The 26,931-nt window shown below is 46.6% G+C and overlaps 1 protein-coding gene across 11 annotated transcripts in view; it reads left to right on the top strand.

Moving 5' to 3' along the window:
• DENND1A (DENN domain containing 1A) overlaps nucleotides 1-26,931 on the top strand; it is a 515,742-nt gene that overhangs the window by 313,236 nt on the left and 175,575 nt on the right. For 10 of the 11 annotated variants that reach the window (XM_086683990.1, XM_086683987.1, XM_025923886.2 and 7 more), the window contains one exon: nucleotides 21,554-21,655. The exons of the other annotated variant lie outside the window; for it this stretch is intronic. In XM_086683990.1, coding sequence (XP_086540116.1) covers nucleotides 21,554-21,655 — 102 coding nt within the window. The remainder of the gene's footprint in view (nucleotides 1-21,553; nucleotides 21,656-26,931) is intronic. 11 annotated transcript variants of the gene reach the window in all.

Here is a 26,931-nt window from a genome sequence, read left to right as displayed (position 1 = left end):
CTGGTCTTCCGTTCTAACAGGGTGCCCCTGCTTTTTGTTGAATGGTAACCCAGTCACCTTCAAGAGTCTGCCTTCCTTCTGAAGTGACAAGTTTATAGTCAATCCGGATTCTTACCCCTCCTTCCGCCTTTTTATATTCTTTCTCTCATTTAAGCAAACATTAATTTGAGGCTAGTGGTAAGTTAGCAGGATAGCCAAGGGTATTGGCATGGACCTAGTTTCTTCTTGGAGAGAGTGATCTTGTTAGCTGGCAGCTAGGAAATACCGAAACGTGGCCAGATTCCACAGGGCCTGTTTCCTTTCATTCTCTCCACCTCGGTTCAGTTCAGGAGACGTTTCTGCCGCCCCTCTTCTGTGCCTGGTCTGGTGGCAGGTGCCAGGTTACATCTGGTGGATGGTGCTTCTCCGTTTTGATAAATGAAGACTTTCCTCTCCAAGCCTCACAAACAATGCTTTGTGTCCAGGCCTCAGAGTGCTACGAGGGATGTAGGCAGAATATCGTATGCATGTATCCCGGTGGTCAGGAGGGAGGAAGGAGAAGCGATAGCTGTGGCACAGTTGCAGACAGAGGCTCGGGTTAGCCTGTGTATCATACCCCACCTGTACACAGAGGCAGTGACGTGCAGTGGTTAGAACGTGGACTCTGGATTTTAGCCCTCCGAACCTCCTGCTTACGTGATCCTGGGGAAGGTAATGACCTCTTAACGTCTGTTGTCTTACCTATGAAACAAGGACAGTGGCCACATCTCCCTTACAGGATTGTTGGGAGATCCAGTGAGATAATGCTTGTTGGGTGCCTCACATAGTGCCTGGCACATAAAGAGTTCAACAGAGATCAACAACCGTTGATGTTTTTATTTCCTCAGTGGGCTTAAAGCCATTTACGTTGTTAAGTCGGTAGCTTTGGGAGCATGTTTCAGAGACTCTTAGGTTACCAGGGCCATCGTCCTCATTACCTAGGGAAGGAAAGTTTGTGGTCGCCCTATTTTCTCCTGGTCTGCAGTGCTAGAGACACTTTTTCAGGGATGGGAGCAGTCCTTTTGTAGAATTTGAATGCACTCTCGACCCTCTGCTTGACCACTGTCCTGCTGTAGTAATTTCGGGCAAGATACGTTGTCTCTCTGCCTCTCCCTTTCTTCATCTGTAATAGCGGTTAGCACCCATCTTTTAGAATCATGGGAAGGATTAAATAAATACATGAGTCCTGTGTGTGTCCAGCATACGTGAGTGCCCGGTCTGTGCCGGGCACATGGTCCACGTCCCCTTCTACAGTGATGTTTTGAGAGCCTTCTGAGTACCAACTACTGCATCCTGCTAGGGGTTCTGTACGAAATGGTGAGCGTCACATAATCCCTGCCTTCACAGGGTTTCGTCTAGAGCAGATGCAGGCAAGTAGAAAGTAATTACAGTGAATTTGGGAGGCCATGGGTCTGGTAGGGGAAACACCAAATCTAGCCTCAAGGGCTGTGCCTCTGACAGGAAGGGAACACCTAAGCTGAAGCCAGGGAAACCGGGAACAGCATCTGCAAAGACTTAAAATGACCACCATGGAGCTTTCCAGGAAGTAGGAGTAGTTCAGTGTGTGACGGGAGCACAGAGCCGAAGGGAGAGAGCAGAGCTGAGGTAGGCAGGCAAGGACCAGGCCATCCAGGGCCTTGTAAGCCTTGTTAAAGAGTTTGAACTTTATAGGGCAATGGAGAGCCATTGAAGTGTGTAAATAGGGGAGGGACATGGTCAGGCCTTCTCCTTCTGGGCCATTAGAAACACAGTCCTTCCATATAAAATGCTTGGAAACTGCTTAACCATGTTAATAAAGTAAATTGATATTTATAAAGATCAAGGTAATTCTTAAGTAAATTACACACCACAACCATATATATAAAATTCAGATGTGTTGGCATCCCAAACCCAAGCTTCCGAACGGCTCCCTTGCTACCATGCTGTGGCCGAGGTGTTTGCAGCGATGACTTTCTTCGAGGGTTTAAGCACCGCTTTTACTAGATTTTGTCTTTTCCTCTCCGTTTCTAAGTACTTTTCATGGTTAGATATTCTTTCTACAGCCCAGTTTGAGGATATAAATTTATTTTTTAATCCATGAAATGTTTGTTTATTTGAGAGAGAGTGTGCGTGCGTGTGATGAGCGGGAGAGGGGCAGAGAGAGAGAGAGAGAGAAGGAGGGAGGGAGACAGACAGACAGAGAATCCCAAGCAGGCTCCTGGCTGTCAGCACAGAGCCCGACGTGGGGCTCGAACTCCCCAACCTGGAGATCATGACCTGAGACGAAGTTGGACGCTCAACCAACTGGGCCACCCAGGCGCCCAGCGGATAGACATTTAGACTGGCAGTCGGAACAGGGGGAATGCGACCCAGAAACCAAATTCCCCGGCCCCTTGCTACCTCTGCCACCGTCGCAATTTCAAGAGGCATGTGATGGGTTCACGAGGGCACGAGACCAGGCTTCCAGCATTCTGTTCTCTTTCTCGCCATCCTCTCCCTGGGGAGGCTTGGCGGGAGCTCCTAGAAAGACACCTGATTTTGCAGATGCACCAGGTGCTTGGCACAGCCCTGAGGCACCGCTCCTGAGGCCACACCCGGGTGCCAAGGCAGAGCTCCTTTCAGCCTCTGGGAGCCAGAGGGGCTCCCGGTGTAAGTAGCGGCTTTTTACACAAAATAACAGGATTTACTTATTTACAGAAAAGAAAAATAACCCTTCCCCCCTGCCTTTGCATCTCAAAGAATCTGAATTTCTGTCAAATGAGTAGGCACAATTTTAACTAGTTCTTTCTTTTCCCTTTTTCCCTCAGCAGAGAAAGCCTTTAATCTTTTATTCATTTTTTTAATAGATATATATTTATCTTTAAACAGTTTCATATGAGTGGGGAGTGTTTCCTGTTCACCATCGTGCCATTTGCTTCTTCGCAGGACTCCACAGGTAGAGGGTAATGAGATGTAGTTCACCCTTGTTAAAGCTGAGACTGGTGCAGAGCTCGGAGCCACAATTCTATTCTAGATGGGAGTGGGGACCTGTATATGTATCCTCACAGGAGTTGAGAAATCCCGGGTGAGATTTGTTAGTGCTGAGTAGTCCTCGTCCTGCTTTGTAAGAAGGTGATATTTGCCTGAAACATTCCACCTGGGAGTTTCAGTCGCAGGCTCGAGGGGAGAGCTCTGGCAAGAAAGGCCAAGGGTTGGGACATCTGAGTCCTTGCTCAACACCGGACACGGTGCCAGGTACTTTACCCATTTTCACTTTGGAGCATTCCTCGGAATCTCTCCACCAGGAAGGGGTATCCACATTTGCAAATGGGGAAGCTGAGGCTCAGGTAAAATAATTTCTGTCTAGTCCCTCGGCCACGATGGGGTTGTGAGGACCCAGAGACTCTGCCCTGCGTGCCGTCTACTCAGGCCGTGTGGATCATGCCTAACCCCGCTTCAGTCTTGAGCAGAGGCCCAGCTTCACCTGAGGTTTTCCTTCTCGGGTGGCCTCCATGCCGTGCACAGACGGGGGATGGTGGCCAAGGGACCCGGGAGTTCGTGTCTGGCGGCCTCATGTGTGTCCAGAGAAGGGCTCTGACTATACTTGTAACCGGGGCTGGGTTACTTAGCCTCTTCACGACGTCATTCTCTCGTCAGCAAAATTAGGATTGTATTTGCTCCCTCAAGGAGTTGTGAGAATTCAGTGATATAACAGATGTGAAGGGCTTTCTAAAAATACTACACCAATAAATTATATGTAAAAAAAAAAAAAAAAATACCACGCCAAACATGATTCTTTATACTTAAGAGCAAAGTTTAGGTCACTTGCTGGCACTTGCTTTATTATATAAAGAAAAAAAGTAATCAGACAGTAGCTCGGCTTTGCTGGAATTTCCTCAGCATACTGTTTGTTATCCGGCAGAATTGTCACATGTGAGTCTGTCACACGCGCAGCGTTCAGGGTGACCGTTCAGAAGCTCCATTCAACTTGGGGCCCGAAGGAGGTCCTGGACTGTGCCTGATGAGTTTCCCCCAGAAGCTCTCTCCTCTTCACAGCGGCTTCTACATTTACAATAAGTGGGATTTGTTTTGTTTCTGAATTGTTTTAGGTTTTAAAGAATTTTTTATTTTAGAGAGCATGGGCTGGGGGGAGGGCCAGAGGGAGAGGGAGAGAGGATCTTAAGCAGGCTCGGTGCTCAGCACTGAGCCCAACACAGGGCTCAATCCCACAACCGTGAAATCATGACCTGAGCCGAAATCAAGAGTCGGATGCTTAACTGCCTGAGCCGCCCAGGCGCCCCTGAATGCGATTCTTAAATGTCACTTATCCTGATGTTGAATTAGTTAATACAAAACAATTTAAAGCTCTAGTAGTAATTTATGTAATCAAAGGGAACAAGTAATTCTGGCTGATTTAAGTATCTCTTGCAGTCAGTACATTTTCAGTCTAATTTGTTGTGACTGAAATGTTCTCTTGTGAGATGAGATAAGCCTCTGTTATAGATTAGAAAAACTGAGTAATTTATGAGGGAGAATCCCAGTAGAAAATGTGAAACCATCGTTGATGCTCTTGTTTGCCAATTTTCCTATCATCACTTAGCCAGTCATTATATGCAAGTTCCGCTTAGCAATGTGAAAACCGACTTCAAAGAAAATTTAGTTTATAAACTGTTACTAAGAGAAAGCTTGAACTAATCAAAATCCTATCAGGTTAAGAGAAAGAGCTGCACGCAGGGGGGCGTGTGGCGGAGTGAAAAGGACTCTTGGGCTCTAGAGTTAGATGGCCCTGGATTCAAATTCTAGCCCTAGTTAACGTCTGGTTAAAGTCCAGATGACTTTAAACAACCTCCTTTGTTGAGCTGAGAGGTCAGTTTGGCAGGCGGGGAGGGTGTTGTCATTGCATCACACAGTTGGACCACTCTGTGCAAAAGGATTATTGTGTTATCTTCTTAAGAGATGCGTGTTGGAAGTACTCAGTGATATCAACCATTGAGTGAAGGTCTGCCAGTATACGTGGCACTTGAGCCCTGTCGTTTCTAGTTGTCACCCCCGTGAAGGAAGTGTAGATTTTGCAGGAGGTCGGGTGCTTCTTTGAGCCTTAGACACGTCGCTCATAAAATGGGTACGTTCCCCACTTCGTGGGAGTTTTTAATGAGGAGCAAGTGAGGGAATTGGTACCTGACGCATGGTAGGTGCCAAATAAATGGAAGGGGCTATATGTGTATCGATATTTGTGTAGAACCGAGAAATCTTCTTTAAAGCTAGTTAAAAGGCATCTACCTAAGTTTGACTCTGCCCTCTTTTTCAGCTTCCTTTTGTATTTTTTAGTGAGTGACTTTTTCTAAATTGACATTAACTCAAAGGCACTTTTAACTGAGCAGAGCCACATGGGACTGGTGACTTCTTAAAGTCCTTGGAAGTGAATAGGGGCGGGGCTGTTGTGGGAGCTCAGAGACCAGTCTCGTGATGATTGAAGAGCCGTACCCTTGGCCTAGGCAGATCCCACTTGGAATCCGGGCACATGTGGTTTTGTTTAACACCATGCTCCACAGACTCACAGTCCGAGTTTGTGACCATCAGACATTTGTTGTTGATATGTGAGGTCACCCCAGTAGGGGTGTTTGTCAACCAAATTAAACTTCCTCTTAATGACCTAAAATAATTGATTCGGAAGGCCTTTAAATGGGCCGTGGCAATAGGTGAGCAGGCTGGAATCTGGCATTTTCTGCACAGATTATTGCGTGTTATTCTTTTGCTTTTAGGGGGAAGACATGGGTGGACCATGGGCTTTTGGGGCAGGCAGTGAACCTAAGTTTGAATCCCAGCTCCACCATTTATCTAAGTGTGACACGGGCAAGTCACTGAACTCCTGTGCATGTGTGCCTTAACACCTCCATCTGTGAAATGGGACACCTGCCTTAAAGTGATGACAGCTAGAAGTAACATGGCTGACGTTCCATGCATGTTAGTAGACCCTCACTGGATGGTAGATATTATTATTAATGAAGTGTTTCTAGTAGGCATCTGTGAAGAAGATAGCTTAGTACTAATTTTGTGCAAAGCGGTCAAACTCTGATGTAGTAACCGTACCTTTTTTTTCCCCCCTGCTAAACTGATTTCTCCATAAACTGCTTTCTGTACTAAACTTAAACGCCCATAGAGAAAAGTGTGACTAAAATTGGAGTCTGTAAACCTCTCTTTACATATTGTTTGATTCTCAGCTGATTTCAAAATGCATTTAAAGTTGAATATTTAAGATCTACGCCATGTGGGCTACACAAGGAGTGAGTTTTTTCTTTGCCTTTGGATTCGGACATTAATGACCTAAGCTCCGGCCTTTGCAGGTAGAGTGGGGCCACCACATTATATTTGTTAGAAGTAAAACACTGGCTCAGAGCTCTTCCTGATCAACAGTGGCGCTAAAGTTTCCTTGTGTGTTTGGAAGTTATCAGTATCCCACAGAGTGGTTTATGTGTCCTGCGTAAAATTCTTCCCTCCATAGACACAAATATCTGACAGAAACTAAAAGCCGCAGGCTGGGGCTGCCCAGGGGCCTGGACATGGCTTTAACCAAATATAATACCTGTTAAGCTTTGGCATCTATTGTTTTTAAATGATTCGATGGTAATAAATTTATATCCCGCCTCTTCAGCATTTTATTGCAGATATTTTGTACTGACCGAATGGGTTAAATTATGAAGCTTGATAAGTACATATGCACATTACCCATCCCTAGCTTTAGAAGAAAAAAAAAAAGGAAGAAAAAGATAGCTATGAGTTTGGAAGTCATCCCAATTTTTAAAAATAAGAGAATTTGGACATTTTGGCATATGGGGCTTTTTAAATGAAATTTCATGGAACTGAAAACAGTCAATTTTAGGTTTCCAAAAATTGTTTTGATTTTCATTGGTATAAATTTGCTGCACATGGTTTTAGGGAAGTTCTGAGAGATGCATTTGGGACTTCGGGGTTGATTTTCTTTTTTTTTTTTCTTTTTTTTTTTTTTTTTTTGAGATTTGTGATTTATTTTTAAAAGGTGATTTTTTTTTTTTCTCCCCTAACTCAAAGTATAAATCGGAGGAGACAGAGTTCCATTTCTAGGACAGCTTTTTTGTAATGACATCGTTAAGCATTGCCAAACAACTGGACTCGGGGCAGAATTATCGAGCATCATTTTGGCACCCACCGTTTGGACACTGAGCAGCCGACTCCTCTCCCCCCTGTCTCGGAGCTAGAATCTCGAGGCCAAATGATTTGGGCCATTCCATTAGCAGCAGCTGCTGGTGATAAGCACCGTGAGAGTCACCTGTGTAGGGTCAGGCTTATTGCACATCAAGGTTCGGCAGTGTCGGAAGAGAGGGAAGATGCCCAGGAGGGGGCTCTAGGCCACCTGCTGTGTGAGGATCAAAGGGTTGAAAGGTCAGAGGGCGCAGCTCCCTTAACCATATCTGTCTGTGCAATAGCTGTTTCAGATTGTAAATCTTGGCGATTTCATTAAGTCCTCCTGGCTGCTACTGGGGCATTGAAATAATAAAATTTTATATCTGTTGCCTTTCCTGCCTCTGGCAGCCAGGCTGATACATTCTCTGCAAAATGGGGCGTCTTTATGAAAAGCTTTCCTGGAATGATCAGAGCAGCCCTGGTGAAGCTTCACATTGGGAAGTTGGGGTTCACAGAACCTCATCCTCTGGAATGGTTTAAACGCACGCACGCACAGACCGGTTAGCAGCCTTTGTGATTTATGTAACACCTCTTTTCCGAAAAGCAGGTCACCAAAGTATTACGTATTGCTGAATGCTTAATATTACACGTAGGAGGAAAGCTTTGCTTTCTCAGTGCTGTATTAAATAGCCCCTGTTCTAATGACTCCGGGGTCCGTCCTCTTGGGCCATCCCGAGCCTCTCTACGGGCATTACTTCCCACTCGGCAGACCATTTGGGTGTTTTTAGAGACATGTCTCCTGAATATGATTTTCCAAACACTTTTCCTAGATCTTAAAGTTGTTATGGACCTTTAGGGCTCCTTGGCTCTTGGGCAAGACAAATCACAGTAATGGCTGCCCCTTTACTGCCCATATGTTTAAGACCCCCTGTAGTTTGTTTGAAAAGTTAAGAGATTTTCACAGTGAAGGTGCCATTTCTGAAATTTAAAGTGTTCCTTTTCACCGGGAGATAAGTTCACTCTGATTAAGTCCGTAATTCTCACTAAGCCATGTTTATGGGGGCAATAAACAATGTTTCAGCGTGCTTGTTAAATTGGGTTTCCAACCTCTCCACTCTTTAAAAATTGACATTTCAAATAAAAGGCAGGTGGAGATGGGAGTCCAGGTTTTCTGTGCCTAGTGATGAATGAATGATGGCAAGTGGCAGTTGTGTGGGAGGAATGAGGTCCTGTTTTATGGGAGGGTGACCCCAAACCATTTTGGGACTAGGGAATCAACATCCCCTTACACCCCCAGTGAAACTCTTAAATTCAAGTTTCACGGTTTCAAATTGGACGGATGCTGGTTTTGAAATACTGCCAGCCACATTGCACACATTATTTAATTTCACAGCAAGCCTGTGTTCCAATAGTGGTGGCCCCCTTTTACAGATGATGAAATTTGGGCACAGAGAGGTTAAGTGACCCGTCCAAAGTCACATTGCTAAAAATGACAGGACCAGAATCCAAACCCAGTTATTTCATTGTGTGAAGTGGTTTAGTGTATACAAAAGAAGAACATGATGCTGGTCCAACTTTTAGGGTCTGTTTGCTGTTAGGTGTCTGGCCTCTGGTAAGTCTATCCACGAAGGTTACAAAATAAATATGTGACCTCGTCACTGTCCGGTCTTTGCTAAGCCAGGAAAGTGGAAGGGGCGGCACAGACAGGAGAAGGAGACCACTGGGCTTTGGGGTCGGACAACCCCAAGCTCTAGTCCTGGCTCTGTTGTTACCCCGGGGCCTGGTGCAAGAGTTTCAGTCTTCTGTGCTATAAAATGGGAATAATCATGCCTGTTCCATGGGACTGCTCTGAGGATCAGATGAAATAAGGTATCTTAAAATAATAGTGTTTATATTATACTTTATAGATGACAGTAGTAAGCCTTAGTGCAGTGTCTGTGGATATAGTAAGGTTGAAACAGTTATTTAAAAAAATTTTTTTAATGTTTACTTATTTTTGAGAGAGAGAGAGAGAGAGACAGAGAGTGGGTGGGGGAGGGGCAGAGAGAGAGGGGGAGACACAGAATCCGAAGCAGGCTCCAGGCTCCGAGCTGTCAGCACAGAGCCCGATCTGGGGCTCGAACTCAGGAACTGTGAGATCATGACCTGAGCCGAAGTCGGATGCTTCACCGACTGAGCCACCCAGGCGCCCCAAAACAGTTATTTTAAAGGCAGAGTGCTCTCTCTCCCTCCGCCCCTCTCCCCCACTTGGTTTCTCTCTCTCTTTCTAAAATAAATAAAATGGAAAAAATAAAAAATAAATAAAATCTAAGAAGAAGAGGCACCTAGGTGGCTCAGTTACTTGAGCGTCTGACTCTTGATCTGGGCTCAGATCATGATCCCAGGGTCCTGGGATTGAGCCCCGTGTCGGGCTCCACGATGAACATGGAGCTCGCTTAAGACTCTCCCCACATACACACACTCCCGCTCCCTCTCCCTGTCCCATGCCCTTCTTCCCCACTCCCCTTCTTGCTCTCTAAAATAAATAAAATAAGTTAATGAAAATAAAGGAAAAGTGATAGGGGCAGCATGAAACGGAGACGTCACTAAACAAGTTTTATTTTCGTTTTCGTTTTTTGAGGGCCCAGCCCCGTGTTGTCCGCCGTGCTTGGCGCTTAGGCCTCTGAGAAGGCAGTGTGCTGTGGGACAGGAATAATCAGGAAGGTTTTGTGGAAGAGCAGGGCCTCGTGGGACGGAGATGATGACGGCGACCTTCGGGCCGTCTTCGCGTCTCACCCAGGGCTCCACACTTCGTCTCTCGTTCGTGCTTTGCAACAGGCCTTCCTCGTCTTCTGTTCACAGATGAGAAAGCGGAGTCTCCAGCGTAGGGAGGGTGCTTCAGTTGGAGGCGAAACACCACCAGCCCAAGGGCGGGCCTGTCCAGTGCGCTGCCGGGAGAACTGGCAGAACCGGGCTCTCACAGAGGCTGCTGGCACCTACCTGCCTTCTAGCTGGCCCTCTGTGAGATACGTGCCCTGCTTACCCTTTAGTCTTCTCGACAGCCCTGAGGCTAAGGACAGTGACTCCCGTGTCACACGGAAGAAAACGGACACCCAGGGAGGTAAAGTGCCGCGCCCGCAGCGACCTGGCTAGTGAGCGAAAGAGCCAGGACACCAACCTCGTGACTTTTTGACCTTGGGCTCTGGACCATCCAGCAGAGGAAATCGAGCAAGTTCCGTGTGAATAGAGATGCTCTCTTCCCCTGTACGTTGCTGTGCCTTTTCTTTTCTTTTCTTTTCTTTTCTTTTCTTTTCTTTTCTTTTCTTTTCTTTTCTTTTCTTTTCTTTTCCTTTTCTTTTCTTTCTCTCTTTCTTTCTTTCTTTCTTTCTTTCTTTCTTTCTTTCTTTCTTTCTCTCTCTCTTTCTCTCTTTCTCTCTCTCTCTCTTTCAAATTCTTTAATGTTTATCTTTGAGAGACAGAGCACGAGCGGGGGAGGGGCAGAGAGAGCGGGAGACACAGAATCGGAAGCAGGCTCCAGGCTCCGAGCTGTCAGCACAGAGCCCGACGTGGGGCTCTGATTCTCACACCGCGAGATCATGACCTGAGCCGAAGTCAGACACTTAACTGACTGAGCCCCCAGGCACCCCGGCTGTGCCTTTTCTTAGGCCATTTGGTTATAGTTTACCTCACCACTCCTGATCCGGGCCGTCCCGTAGGTAGGCCGAGGGCCTCTTCAGTTCAGAGATCATGCTTTATTATCTCTCTGTCCTTAAAACCTAGCATGGAGTTGACGTGAATGACCGACTGACATATGACTGACTGAATGAGTGAATGAATGGGTGAGTGAGTGAATGAATGCCCAGGAGATGTATGGTCAAGAAAGGAAAAATGGCCCATTGGAGAAAAAGCTCTGTGCTGACCCGGGTTGAAAATCCTTGGACTTGTTAATGAGAGTCAGTGCTTATTACCTTGTGAGGAGTGGATTTGGCCTGACCTGTGAGGGGCTTACACCACTTCCCTCCCCTATCAAGCTTCTGTTTCTGTTTAAAGCACCCTGGGAAATTCCAGCGGTGTTTTCAGGGGTCCTCTGAACTGTCGGGCTTAGATTTTTAATTTTGTGGAGCAGGAAGGAGCAAATCAGTGACTCCTGGCTCCAAAGAAAAACCACTGCGTTTATCAACCGCTTGGCAGTTCAGTGACCTTTGGGGCCTGAGGAAGGGAAGGGAAATGTCACTCTTGCCTCTGTGTATATCTGAGATTTCAGGAGGGAATAAAGAGTTTAGAGTACCTGAAGGTTTGCCTTTCCTCTTCTTGTCCTTTCCACTTTCCCTTTTATTTCTCTTTCCTTTCTTCCTAGGAGGCCACCAGCTCCCATGCCGTTCTTTGTTATGTGCTCATATATATGCGCATGCATTTGAGCACATTTTATACGTGCTGTATAGTGGAAAGAACATTGGCACGTGGAACCCAGATTCAAATCCTTTCTCTGACACACACCACATTGTAAGAACGTGGGCAAACCGTTTACTCTCTTTAGGCTCAGTTTCTTCATCCATCAAATGGGTATGATATTCTGCAGAAAACCCTCTCCCTGGGGAATTTTAATGGAGTCTGGGCCAACCCTCGAGCTATGAAGGGCTTGATTCTTCTGCTACGTGCTTGACAGACTTCCGCTAAGTTACGGTTGCTCAATGTGCTTGTTGGTTGAACCAGTGGCAGAACAATTAATAAGATGCACTGGGTAACTGGGCGTTGGTGTTCAGCTGCTTGCAGTGTGTAACACCACTGCTTCGAAGCCCTACAACTTTGGACCAGCTATTTTTCCTCCCCGAGCCTCAATTTCCTTCTCTCCGCGGGAGTGTCATGAGCATTGCATTGTATGGTACTCAGAAAGGTTTGGGCCGTGGGAGGACCACACCAGCTAACAGCTCTCACGTCGTTGTTGTAAGAGCCTGTACGATGACGGAGGCAGAGCGTGTGCCCCAGTCCCCGGCCCGTGCCGGCCCACTGTCAGCCTAGCTGTGGCTTGGCCCGTCAGGCACATGGTTGGCCTAAGAGGGGACTGCACGAACCCAGCATCGATCATGTGGTATAACATTTGGATTAACACCCTATTAAGATGGAAGAGCCATATTCGCTACCTTCCAAAATTAAAACAGCGGCTGAGCAGTCAGGCTTAAGGGAGACATAGTGTCAGAAGCCATATCAGTTTGCCTCCCTCCCGGAGGGACAAAGACTAGACTTTCTTGGAGCCAAAGCAGAGCATTTTGTGTTCTGATCCGGGAAGATGCTGCGTCATCTTGAAACAAGACGTCCTTGCAGGAAGGACCTTGTCTGGACCTGTCCCCTCTGCTTGGTGCTCTAGTTGCTGGTCTCAGAGGTGCTGCCTCAGCCTTGGGGAGAGGCGACTAGGCTTGCAGACCTCAGAGGTCACTGCAGCAGGGATTAGGCCTGCCTGTGGTCAAGGCCAGTGCCCAGGTCAGATGGGAACATGGACATGCTGTTGCCAAACAAATATTTCTTTTCTTTTTTTTTCCTGGTTATTTAATCTTCTCACAACACTAAGTATGTGGTGATAACCACATTTTATAAACGAAGAACCTGAGGTTCAACGAGATTTAAATTCCCTGCCCTGGGTCCCATTTGCAGTAATTAAAGAAGATAAAACCCAAAGCCCAGTCCACATGACTCCTGCTTCTTCCACTTGGTCCTGCTCCTCCCCCAAACCGAGCTGTCACAGGACCACGAGGGTCTCTCGGAAGGTACGCAGATAACGTTGCTGCTTCGATCCTCACTGGAGAAGCAACAGGACAGATTGAAGAAGTAACATGTACCCTGGAGGTGTCGACTTTTACAGATAGATTTTCTTTTTTTAATTTTTTAAGAAACGTTTATTTATTTTGAGAGAGAGAAAGTGTGAGTAGGGGAGGGGTAGAGAGAGAGGGAGAGCGAGAATCCCAAGCAGGCTCCGTGCTGTCAGCGCAGAGCCCCACGCACGACCTGATCCCACGAGCCAGGAGATCATGACCTGAGCTGAAATCCAGAGTCAGACGCTCAACCTACTGAGCCACCCAGGCGCCCCTACGGATAGATTTTTCTGACAGTGAAATACATTCTAGAGTGAATCCTTTTTATCAAAATAATTACTGTTACTTTGTTTTTCATAATAATAATAAATACCCAGTGTTTATTATATACCAAACATTATCCTAAGTACTTATACGTATTTTAACTCGTTTAATCACCATAACAATCCAGTGAAGTCCATGTTATTTGCTTTTTGTCTACATACTATTGAAATATGAAATGGATAGGGCAAAGTACACTCATCCGAAGTGCACAGCGAGATTTGTGTTTACGAGGCAGGTACACCCGTGCGACCACCACCAGATTGAGAAACAACGTTACCAGTCCCCCAGAGGCTCCTCTTGTGTCCTCTTGTGGTCATTCTCCCTCTGACCCAAAGGTAACCGTTATTCCCGGTGTCCTGTCTGAATCGCATTGAACAGATGAGTAAACTGAGGCACAGGGAGCTTAAGGGGTTTGCACGCGGTAGCACAGCTGTAACTGGCAGAGTTGGGAATTCAGACTGAGGCAGGCGCTCCAGAGAATGTGCTCGTATCCCTGAGACCAAGCCAGGAAAAGAACGCTAGATTGGTGGTGGTTTGAATTGTAATCGCACAAAATCATCAGACTGAAATCTTACTAGCTTCTGCCTTTGGTCTGAAAATCAGTTTACAGTCTTACAGTCTTGGGGCACCTGGGTGGCTCCGTTGGCCGAGCGTCCGACTCTTGATCTCGGCGCAGGTCATGATCTCACAGTTGGTGAGCTCGAGCCCCACATGGGGCTCTGTGCTGACAGCACAGGGACTGCTTGGGATTTCTCTCACCCTCTGTCTCTGCTCCTCCTCAGCTTGCTCTCTCTCGCTGTCTCTCAAAAAATAAATATATAAACATGCTTTAAAAAACTAAATTCTTGCAGTCTTGCAGCTCTAATCTATTTTATTGGCATAACTTTGAAATTGCAAGGGTGGAAACTCACTTCTGTTCCTCCCCACCCCCCATGTATTGCTCACCCGCTGCAGTCAGGTGCTGTGTTAATTCTTTACACACGTTGTATCACTTAACCCTCACAGGTCGTCTGTGCGGTAGGTAGTATTCCCATCTTAAAGATACGAACACTGAGGCTCAGAGGTAAAGAGCTTGCTGGAGGTTACACAGTCACAGAGACAAGGCTTGAATCTGACCGTCTCATTCCGGAGCCCACGGTTTTAACCACCGTGTTAACTCCTATCTTACTTCCTGTGTCAACTATGAGTTAATTCTACACTAATTAATCATGATAATTTCACATAATTATTGTCATTGCCATCATTATTCTTATTCCCCTCTCACTTCCCTGAGCAAATTCCATTTTGCTTACTTTGGGCTTACGTTGTCCATTTGGGCTTTACACTGACATCTGCTTCCAGGCGTGCCTCCCAGCAAGCAGAGTGGGTCCAGCCACAGTATTAGTTTACTCTCCGGTTCACGAGCATTTGCCCTGCGTCAGGCACCGCGCTGGGCACTGGAGAGGCAGAGACATATATGCCCCGGCTCTGCCCTGGCGATGGTCCTACTGGGAGGACAAGAATAAAAATGCACTGCATGCTGGCTCAGTGACTCCATGCATGCTGGCTCGCTGACCTCCACCCTAGATAGGGAGCCAGCCCAACGCTCAGCTGAAGAGGCTGAGTGGAGCTGGGGCCCTGCTCCTCAATGTCTAGGACCAGCTTTCCTCCACATCCTGCTCCTAGCTTCCTCGGCCAGGGAAGTATCACATTCTCCTGACCACTCTTTGAATCCCCTGGATTACACTGCTAGGGCAAACCCTTGCTTTTCATCTTACAGGCTTCTGTTGGGTCCTAACTTTTGTCACTAGTTGTCCAATCCCTTCCTTGGACAGGCAGGATCATCCCCATCTGTGGGGGGTATTGGTGTGGTTTGAACTAGTGTCACCACTTTCTATGTTAGGGGAGGAAATCCATTGTTTTCAGACCACCAGTTTTAGAAAGTGAGGCTCAATAAAGTCTTGGTTGCAGGGGAAACACCAAAGGTAGAGTGTTTCTCAAATAAATTCCACTTTTATGTAGAGAAATATACTATAATCTCTAGGGGTATTGGATTTTTATGTTTATCCTAAGAGGTCATGAGTGGAAAAGCAAAGTTAAAAAAAAAAAAAATTCCTGAGCTAGACAAAAGAAAAGAAGGAACAGGGAGCCAAACTCAGCTGCAAATCTGAATGTAGCAGGGACAAATGACCTTGTCAGATGGCATTCATTCACCATTCGTGCATTATTAATTTTTTGCCGTCTTTTCTGATTTTATTCTCTGTTCTGGACATAGTACTAATGTTTTTATCAACTTCATTGGGTTATAGTTTATGTGCAGACCATCTATTTAAAGCATACAATTTAATGAATTTTGACAGTTTCATACATTTGTGAAATCACCACCACCACAGTAAAGATATAGAATATTCCCACCACCCTCAAAAGACTGTTGTTGTTGTTGTTGTTTTAAAGATTTTATTTTTAAGTAAACTCTATACCCAACATGGGGATTGAACTCACAACCCTGAGATCAAGAGTCACGTGCTCTTCTGGCTGGGCCAGCCAGGTGCCCCAAGTGATTGTTCATTTTTATTTAACAAAATAAACCACAGTAAAGATATAGAATATTCCCACCACCCTCAAAAGATTGTTGTTGTTGTTGTTGTTTTAAAGATTTTATTTTTAAGTAAACTCTATACCCAACATGGGGATTGAACTCACAACCCTGAGATCAAGAGTCACGTGCTCTTCCGGCTGGGCCAGCCAGGTGCCCCAAGTGATTGTTCATTTTTATTTAACAAAATAAAGCTCACTTATCTTGAGCTTCTCGTGTGCCAGGTGCCACTGTACCACTTTAAAAATGTTGGGGCGCCTGGGTGGCTCAGTCAGTTAAGCGTCCGACTTTGGCTCAGGTCACGATCTCGTGGTCCGTGGGTTCAAGCCCCACGTCGGGCTCTGTGCTGACAGCTCAGAGCCTGGAGCCTGTTTCAGATTCTGTGTCTCCCTCTCTCTCTGCCCCTCCCCCGTTCATGCTCTGTCTCTCTCTGTCTCAAAAATAAGTAAATGTTAAAAAAAAAAAAATGTTAACCCGTTTAATCCTTACCACATTCTTATGAGGGAGGCACTGTTGTCACCTGCAGTATATAGAGGATGACACAGGGGGCACAGAGAGAGTGAAATGCCCGCATTTGTACAGCTGGTGAGTGTTAAAGCTGGGTTGGAACTCACAGACTGGCTTCCAGATCCTGTGTTCACCTCTCGCCTCTGGTGCCTCCCGTTCGTCCATTCATTCATTCATTCATTCATTCATTCGTTCAGGAATTGCCTCCTGTGGGCCAAGTGCTGGAGTAGGAGCTGACAGTGTAGAGTTCTCTGTCTTATTACCCTAAGAAGCCCGTGGACTAGGGGAGGAATTGAATACTTCTATAAATAACTCTAGGTTGGCATATTATTCTGGTTGTAGGAATGACCTCAGGGCAGCACAGGGAAAGGCAAACTTACTGCCAGCCGGGGCCCTCTGCAGTGAGGCTGGCCAGGCTTTGCTGAGTTCTCAGGAACCATCAAAGGAAAGGGAACAGACAGGCAGGAGAGCCACTGTTTGATGAATGCCTGTTCGGGTGTCCCTGGAATCCTGCCGACTCTTCCACGTACATTCGCTTATCCAATCCTCCCAGCAGATCTGTGAGGGGGTGCTATCTTGATCCCCGTTTCACAGATGAAAACCTGGAGGATTTTGGAGGTTGAGTGAATTGCCTTAAGGCAGCCCTGGAGGTAGGGGGCAATCTTTAAGTGAAGCCTGTGTGTTAGAACCCAACCCCTCTGCTGCCCCCACCACCTCCCGACTATGATGTTCCCCTCCCCTGTCCTGAAAGGCCGGGGTCAGGCTGAGTCTGTCTGTGACAAAGCATAAAGAGAAAGACATTTTTGATTAACAATATTTATGGGAGGATGCCATTTTTGTGTGTTTCTCTGTGCAAGAAATGCCATTTGGAAAGTCGGTGTGCATGTCAGTATTTTTTTTTTTTTCATTCTGAGAAAAAGCCTATAGAGTCTGGTGGGGGGAGGGTTTGCAGCTGGCAGGAGCTTTGGCATATGTTGTAACTAAAAAGAGAGGGAACGTGTTGGTGGGACAAGCTACCGGAGAGCTGTCTCGGTGTGCCGCGGTACTCGTAAGTGTTTTAATTGGGTAGGGTTTTTGGAGGACTATTTTGACATCTGCTCGTGTCTTTGCTGATTTTTCTTCACTTAGAGTAGGAAACACAAGCTGTGGATAAAATGACTTTAAAATAATTGGAAGTAAAGATATCTCCCTCAAAGTCGAATTTGAGAGGGACACTTTTTAAGAAGTGGAAAGGAAATTCCACTTCTAGGAACCTGTCCTAAAGCCCAAGGCATTATGCCTACAAATTTCATGACAATATCATATATAAAAATTATTTAAAAACTGGCGGTAACGGCCAACAGGAGGGGCTTGGTCGAGTTTGTTTCCACGAAGTGGAACATTTTGTAGCAATTAGCGATGATCTTTACAAAGTTTTTAATGAAGTGGAGCATTCCTATATTGTAATGAGAGAGAATCGGGAAGAAGTATTAAGAACTATTTTAACTATACTTTTAAAAGTAGGGCTTGAGGTGAAAGGATATGGAAGGAGACATCAAAACGCAATCTCCAGGGGCGCCTGGGTGGCGCAGTCGGTTGAGCGTCCGACTTCAGCCAGGTCACGATCTTGCGGTCCGTGAGTTCGAGCCCCGCGTCAGGCTCTGGGCTGATGGCTCAGAGCCTGGAGCCTGTTTCCGATTCTGTGTCTCCCTCTCTCTCTGCCCCTCCCCCGTTCATGCTCTGTCTCTCTCTGTCCCAAAAATAAATAAAAACGTTGAAAAAAAAAAAAATTCAAAACGCAATCTCCAAATGGAGGGATGAGCGTCACTGTACTTTCCTTCTTTGAAATTTTTTGTCTGTATTTTTTTTTTTTGAACAGGCCCATGTGATTTTTATGATACAAAAGGCAAGTGGTTTTTTTGTGTGTAAGAGCAAGCTCGGCCCTGAGAGGATCCATATAGCTTCATGCCCTACAGATACTCATCCTGAGGTCTGAGCAATTGGATTTGGGACGTCTTCAGAAATAGCGAGGCTTTCGAGTCAGAGTGGGTTCGAAAGTCAGCTCTGCCACTCACCAGCCGAGTGATTTGGGGCAGTTTATTTGACGTCTCCAAGCCTTATTTTCTCATCCCTACCACGGAGATGGTAGTATCTGCCTCCTGGCGTGGTCGGGATTCAGTGAGATTCAGTGAGCTGGCTCCCAGTAATGGTCTAGCTTCCTCCTCCACCAGCTCTTCCCACCCCCACCCCAGTTTGAAGGGTTTTGTGGGGTTGGTTTTGTGTGTGTGTGTTGACGAGGGAGGGTTTGGCCTTTCTTCATTGCTCTTGTTTCCTTGAGCCTTTCAGGGATAAGGCACCATCCGGCTGAGCTGGCCTCCGATTCTTTCCTTGGGAACACTGAGCTTCAGGAAGGCCCTTGAGTCTACGCCAGCCTCTTTGGAAGAGGCCTTGTTGCCAGGAGGGCAGCTTTGTCCTGTAAGAGGAAACTGTGCCGACCCAGCTCCTTGCCTGGAGCCTGGTGCTTGGGCATTTTGGTTACTAAGGGGACCCTGGCCTGCTAAGTCAGAAAAAAGGGCCAGGTTTTTTCCTCTTCTTCAGCCTGCTGCCATTGTTGAAAAAGTAAACACTCCACACAGCTTAACCGGCAGGCCCTCCAGTCAGGAGTGGGAAGAAATCAAAAGCCTGTTCCAGCCCAGGCCGCGGAGAGCCCACAAGGGCTGGTCTGTGCTGCTGGGGCCCCTCTGGGAACACAGAAACAACGCCCAATTCTGGTCCAGAATCAACATCCCTCTTGCTGGGCCTTTCAGCCCCTGAGGCTTCTCTCCAGTGGCCAAGCCCCCTGCCCCCTTCTGTTTGGGACTATTTTAGAAGGTCAGATGAGACAGAAGAGGCAGTTCTGGGGTGCAGTGGCCCTCAGCGCAGTCCTCCAGGCCTGGAGTCCCCTGCTGAGTTTTGGGGTTCCTTGTGGCCTCTTCTCCAGTTCCATTTCTGATGTTTCAGCTTTTGAGGTGAGAGCCCATTAGCCTCCAAGAAGGGGCCAGACGGTTTTTGCCCTTAGGCCATTGGCACTACGGCTTTCAGACTTGCTGTAGCAGATGTGTGAATTATGAAAGTAATAATAACAACCACTATTTATAAATCCTGTGTGCCTGGCACCGTGCACGTATTACCTCTACTCCCTCACAGCAGCCCGGGGGGCAGGGGTTAGAGGACGGTGGTCACAGTCATTGGACCAGTTTTACGGATGAGGTAGCCAAACTGTAGCCACATAATCCGGGGCGAGCCACTTCACCTCTCTGAGCCTCAGTTTCTCATTCCTGCAAACGGGAATGGTGATACTTTGTCTCCAGCTACGTTGTTGACAATGAAAGAATGTGTGTGAGCTCCACAGGTGATATGAGTGAAAGAGATTGTTGTTGAGGCTATTTCTGTAACTTCCTGCCAGCACACTGCTAGGTCTTAAACTTTTTGGACTGAAAAATGAGGTGGCAGTGGAGCCCCGGACAGTTTACCAGGAGTCTTAACGTTCTCATCTGAAAAATGGGGGTTGTGCTTTATGAAACCCTGGTGATTTGTATTATTATCAAGGCTGTTTGCTGCCAAGTTTTTACTCTGTAAAAGTTTTACTCTGTAATTAATGTTTGGAGGGGAGAATAAACTTGTAAGTAGGCAGGGAATCTTGTCTCTCCTCTGCGGTTCTTAGCCCATAGTGAGCACTTAGGAAATGTTGACGAATGGATTGAAAGGCTTGCGGGCTAGCCCCTGGTGGCGTGGAAAACTCAACAGCAAAAGGAGTTTGAGGCTCTTAGGTGTGTTAAGTGGAAGGATTCCCGGACTCTGCCACCTGGGACCATTTTTCAACCCTAGGAGGCTTCTGACCAGCTCAGCTCCACCCTCCTGCTGGGAGGAATCTCAAAACATTTACTTAGGTATAGGCTATGTCCTAGAGACTGGGGTTTAGCAGCCATCGGGATGGTCCAGGCCCATCACTAGGCTGTGCAGTTCTCTTCGATGAATTAGGAAAAGGCGTCTATCTCCTCTCTTCCACGGCCACCACCCCTGACCCAGACACACGGCTTAGCCGATTTCAGCCGCAGGTGGCTGGTGGGACGTCCCTGGGCAGTACATACCTGCACGGTTATATTCAGTGCCTCAGAGAGTAGCTAATAAATTGATCGCTTATATATGTAAGGTGACTGTATGTCCCGTTGGATGTCTTCTGCCCTAGCATATTATGCCCTCTTTCACACCAACAAGCGTTCCAGTTTTGACCACAAATGATAAGGTCTTCCTAATTAACTGGGGCCAAGTGAGATAAAGACACAGTTGTGAAGTTCTAGACTCTAAAGGAATGAGCTTTGATATTGGACAGGAGAAGAGGGTTGAATGAGATTGGGAGCGGTGGGTAGGCGGGAGAAAAATGGAGGAGGAGGATTCTAGCAGTGGGTGAATAGTGTGATTAAAAATTAAAAACTCAAGCTACACATAATCTTGTACTTCTGCAGACTATGGAGAGCTGCTCCCAGAGGGTGGGCCTTTCCTTTCTCCATATTTTACCTATCCCTTCTTCCCCGCACAAACATGCGCACCTAATAAGCACGTCTCCCTTATCTTTTCCATTACTGCGCCAGTAGAGTAATGGCTCATGGCCAGAGCCTCTGAGCCTTGACTGGTTTCTGTGGAAAATGGGACCCAACTGAAAGCGTGACCTCCCTACTCCATGTTTAAGGGAAATGTTGACATGGTAACACCAGTCCATCTACCATATTCCATCCCAAGAATGGTAACATCCAAAAGAGAGATGGGCAAGTGGCTTTTGTTAAGTGAGTGGGGACAGATTGAAGGGTGTCATTTGGGCTTAGCTGTACATCAGAATTCCTGCAGCCAGAGTTTTAGACTATAGCTCCTAGTGTTAAAAAAAGAAAAGAAAAGAAAAAAAGTTGAGGTGTAAAGATCTCTCTTCCTAACCGTGTGACCTGAGCATATTAACTTAGTCATCTTCATTCTTGTGAAACCCTTTCCCCTGCTGGGACTTGGGGGGGGGACTGTAGAGCCCCCAGAGTTTTTGTGACAGTTAAAAGGCCTAAGAGATGTGACCCACCTAGCATTGGGCCTGCCACAAAATGAACCTTTGGCAAATGTCACTGTTCTTCCTTATTCCGCTTCCCCGGAGAGGGCCAGTGGAAATATCCGTGTCCTCATGGTGCTTCACTTATCTTTTCTTTTGGAATTTTTTTATTTGCAGAAAGTCAGAAACATGGCCCTGGATGATGTCGTGATCCTCAACGTGGACACCAACACCCTGGAAACTCCCTTTGATGACCTCCAGAGCCTCCCAAATGATGTGGTGGGTAATGAGCTCTTGAGGTCTGACTCCTGTGAGTTCGGGCAGTGGACATGAACATGACTTTCGAGAACGGAAAGGAGGGGAGACAGTCGTGGTTTTCCTCTGGCCTAAGAACTACAGTTTGTTTCTCTGCTGCGTCTGCCACCTTTGTCTCAGGGAAGGAAAGTTGGAGGGTGGTTCATTTTGTTTAGTTGCTTTGCTCTCATAACGTGCATCTGGGGGGCTGTGTAGTGATCCCAGCGTCTAGTCAGCTCCTCTTTGTGTGGGAGCCTCGGGGACTTGCCGTCCCCTCTCCAGCATATTGCCGCGTCCCGAGGACAGCACAGCTTCCCCTGAGCAACCCCGGAGGGCTTTCTGTGTGAGCGATATGGGACACTTCAGATCTGTATGTCTTTCCTGGGCCATCATCAAGCAGCCATTTTCCCATGTAGCAAGATACCTGCTGACAGTGCTCTGAATGTGGCTCTCTGTCCCATAAATCTTAAATACCTAACGTCTAGACAGATGGTGGGCTCTCTTTAGCAAAAGCAACCGGCTGCCACATTTGCCATGCCGACACCTGACCACCTACCTGTCTCAACGTTGCTACTCAGGCTGCCTCATGGGCTGCTGTGCGAAGCAGACCCAATCTCTCCCATCGTCCACAGGAATGAGGAGGACTGGGGCTCACTGGGAAATAGGGTTTTGATGTTTCTGGTGTGACCTCCATGGCTCTGTCTGCTGGAAGATCTACAAAGTTATTCTGACTTCCAGGCTGAAGGGGGTAGATGTTCCCGGCCCCATGTGCTGACGTGGGATCAGGTCTGTGCTGCTGGGTTTGTGTCACGGGAAGTGGAGCTCCATTCCTGCCGGAGGTCCCCGTGGCACTTTGGGGTTAGCTGTCTGGAAGAGATGCTGCTGTTTGTTGATGAACAATTTGCAACGTGGTTTCAAACTCCTCTACTCTTAACTCAGTGTAAGATTTGGGAAAGTCATTTGTGCTACATGAAGATATTCTGGGGCACCTGGGTGGCTCAGTCAGTTGAGCATCTGACTCTTGATTTTGGCTCAGGTCATGATTCCGGGGGTCACAGGATTGAGCCCTGTGTTGAGCTCTGCGCTGTGCGTGGAGCCTGCTTAAGAGTCTGTCTTCCCCACCTCCCACCCCCACTCTGCTCCACTCCCCTGCTCTTGTGCGTGCGTGCTCTTTCTCTCTCTCTCTCTCTCTCTCAAATAAAATTTAAAAAAACCACAAAATTTAAAGATGTTCCATTTGTAGTCTAATTAAACAATGGCTACCATTCATTGACTTCCTATGTGCTAAACTCTATGTTAAGAGCTCGTACTGACCCCTCATTTCCTCTTCACACTGCCCTGAGGAAGGCATTTTCCTTATTCCTGCTTCATGCCCAGAGCTAGAAAGAGGAGGAGCCAGGAAGTGAACCCAACTCTGTCTCTCCTGAGAGCTGCCAAGCCCCACATCCTCTCTAGGGGCCGTCTGCATTCAGGGATCGCATGCAGTTAGCATTATAGCCCAGTGGAGTAGGTGTTCTCTCCTTTACATAGGGCAGATGAGCCTCAGAGAGCACATGCCCTGCTATAGGTCATATGACTGGCTGGGGCAGAGCTGAGATTGGACGGCACCAAAGCCCACACTGCCTCCTCTCCTTGTACCCTGCCCCCCGCCCCCTTCTGAGGCAAACAGATGGCAGAAGCAGGAAAAAGGAAAGGACCAGACACCATGAGGCTACCTATTCGTGTCAGGACAAGGTATGGGCTTGGGATCTCAGGGCCTCCTGACCATAGTTTGAATCATTGGTCCAAAGAATATGTGGCTTCCACCCTGGTTCCTTCCTAGGGAAAAGCTTTCCCCTTAATCCATGGGTGCCATATGTATGGACCTGTCAGTTCCTGAGTGAATTTTGTAAGTGAGCCTGAGGTATCAGATGCTAGGAATGGCCAGGGGCCTGGGGCAGCCCAGAATGACTGGCTGATAGATAGCTAGGAAACAGTGGGGTAGACTGGTCCCATCTGCCGTGTGCAGGCCCAGTGCTGGGCATCAAACAGCAAAGATGAAATAGATCTAGTCCTTTCCTTCAAAGAGGAAAGTAGGGGAAACAGATATGTTAAAAATATATATATCACGATGTAGCATAATAGGGGTCACAAGGGAAATAGGAATCAGGCACAGAAGGGCCCAGGGATGACAAAATTTGGGAGACGGAAATAGAGGCTTCCTGAAGATGGCACATTCCAAGATGCTTTTTTTTTTTTTTTTAATTTTTTTTTTTTAACGTTTATTTATTTTTGGGACAGAGACAGACAGAGCATGAACGGGGGAGGGGCAGAGAGAGAGGGAGACACAGAATCGGAAACAGGCTCCAGGCTCTGAGCCATCAGCGCAGAGCCCGACGCGGGGCTCGAACTCACGGACCGCGAGATCGTGACCTGGCTGAAGTCGGACGCTTAACCGACTGCGCCACCCAGGCGCCCCTCCAAGATGCTTTTTAAATGATCGTCGCGGTGGTCTCAGGGAACCAAAGGAATGTAGGCAAGTTATTTTTTTCTCTCTGAGCTCAGGCTCCCGTGTTGGAAGGAGGAGTGTGAGCCCTGTAGTTAGGATTGCTGTAGCAAATAAACAAGATGGTTATGTTCCTCAAATGCTTAGAACAGTGCTCACGTATTGTTAGTGTTCAATAAATGGTACCTGCATTTGTTTTTCATAAAATTGTTGTTAATCATTGCAGCCAGAGTTGGAGGACAGTTATGTTCCCTAAAAGTCCTCTGCCTACACAAAAACGAGGTCTGTGGCAGGGTTGAGAACGTCCTACAACAGTGTTCAGCATGGGGCTCCAGAGCCATGAAAGACTCCAAATAATGGATAGGGAATGTGGTCCATAAGGCATTTGTGTTTCCGGGGAATAGGTTTGCTCCCATAAGGCTGTGTGAACTGTCACATCCTTGAGAGAAGAAACCACATGCTGCGCATCTTCGTGTCCCTTGCCTTCAGCACAGAGCCGGGACTTGCAGGGCACCGCCATGTCCACAGCTGACCTCACAATTTCCCCTTTGGTTGGAGGTGCTTGTTTGTGGCGTCTGACAGATTCTGCTTCTTCAGCCGTTTGTCAAATTCTCTTCTCCCGTTCTCCCTCCACCACCTAATCCAGGCTCTTCGTTTTCTCCCCACACCATTAACCACCAGCCCGTGAACTTGCTCCTCTGACTCCAGCCTGTCCTCCTCTTGCACCAGAGCAGCCTTTCCAAAAATAAATTTAACTGTATTTCCCTCTTAAAACTACTCCATTAATGAACATAATTAAAAAACAGAAACAAACAAGCAAAAAACCAAAACGAAACAAAAACCCATTACCTCCCAGTGCCTATAGCTTAGAGGCGAATTCCTTTTGTTGGCTTTGAAATCAGACAGACGCGTGTTTCAATCCTGGCTTCTCCACGTACTAACCGTGTGATCTTGATCAAAATTACTTAGGCTCTCTGAGCCTTAGTTTCCTCATAGGTTGTTGTGTGAATTGAAGGTAATGTATGTAATATATGTAAAACATACATCCTACGAGTGTGATAGATGGTAGTTAGTGATGATGATTATGGATGATGATTTATGGATATTTACAATGAGCATGGCATTCAGGGTCCTCTTTCATATTCTGACTCTCCTGGGTGTTTTTCTGATAGCTTTAGCTCTCTCCCCTCCCAGCTCCAAACTCCATACATAATTGGAACTGTTACTAGTTCTGCAAACCTTGCATGTTATTTTATAACTTCAAACTTTGCATATAGTCCCCCACCCCCCGCCCCAAATGTCCTGCCCCACCCGCCAATCTCCTACTCGATCTTCAAGACTTACTCTAAATGTAAAACTATAAAAATCTTCCCTGGAGCACTTGGCTGGCTCAGTTGGTAGAGCATGTGACTCTTAATCTCAGGGTCATGAGTTCAAGCCCCACATGGGATGTGGAGCCTACTTAAATAAATAAAGAAGTAAGTAAGTAAGTAAGTAAGTAAGTAAATAAATAAATAAATAAATAAATAAATAAAACCTTTCATCACTTCTACAGGTCATTTCACTATATCTTTCTCTTTGTGTTCACAGCCCCTTGTATAATTGTGTAATTATACTTGTGTAATTCTACTTCTCACCCAACAGTATAATTGAGTATATACTTCTGGCTTTTCCTGTGAGTTGTGACTTCTTTAAAGGCAGGAGTCAGGTTTTATTCATCTTTGTTTCCCAGAGATGCAGCATCCACTGAATAGATAGATAGAAGGGCAGAAGGGACACATGGATTGGGTTATTTTGGTAGATGAAATCTTGCAAAATGTGGCAACCGTGCTGGAAATTTTACTGAAGGAGGCCTCTGTCCCGCTTCTAGCCATGATGGAATAATTGGAACTGGCTTTATCCTCCCACCGTTAACAACTACAACTCTGGACAATTTTTAAAAAACAGTGGTTTTCACATATTAGACAACAGGCCATGCAGGACTTCGATTCCTGAGAGAAAGGAAGCAAGTGAGGTGAGGCCTGCCACTCCCCTGGCTTTTTGCCTTGAGGCATTTCTGGACCATGGTGCCAGGAGGGGGTCCCCAGCAAAGCACACCAATTTTGCTGAGTCGAGGGGTCAGAAAGCTGAGCTTAAGGGCGAGATGGTTTAAATTTGTGGGTCAGAGTACCAGACTGGAAGAAGGCACTCATCACAAGAGCTCCAGAAATCTGTCTCAAGTCCTCTTGACTAATGTGCTAAAGACTGACCTGCCCCTGTGTAGGGTGGAGCTCACACAGACTCTTCGCTCACACAAGCTCTGACCAGCCAGAGTAAGATCTTGCTGTTCAAGGAGGACAGCCGTTAGAGACCGCCGGAGACCATGCCTTGGTAGGACTCTAAGTTCGCTCTAGAGTAAGGATTCTTTTAGCCTGGCCCTAACCGAGGTTAAAAGCAAGCCTCGAGAAGCATAATCTCTCTTGTTTAATCTGAGTACCAGTTACGTGGGCAGGAATTCATTCATCAAGCTGAACACCAATGTTATGTGTGTGTTGTATATTTAAACTTCAGTAAAAGTTTTAAAACTATTTCTTTAAAAAGAAAAGGCCTTGAAAAGTTCAACCTCATATGCAAGGAATTTAACTTCCCATCAAAATAAACTACAACTCTCTTTAAAAGAAGACAGTAGGGGCACCTGGCTGACTCAGTCACTGGAGCATCCACTCTTGATCTCAGGTTTGTGAGTTCAGACTCTATGTTGGGTGTAGAGATTACTTTAAAGAAAAAAAAGCCAATA

Source organism: Puma concolor, chromosome D4 (genome assembly GCF_028749965.1).
Source record: "Puma concolor isolate L17-30 chromosome D4, mPumCon1.1.hap2, whole genome shotgun sequence".
NCBI lineage: Eukaryota > Metazoa > Chordata > Mammalia > Carnivora > Felidae > Puma > Puma concolor.
This window is presented reverse-complemented; position numbering and strand designations above follow the sequence as displayed.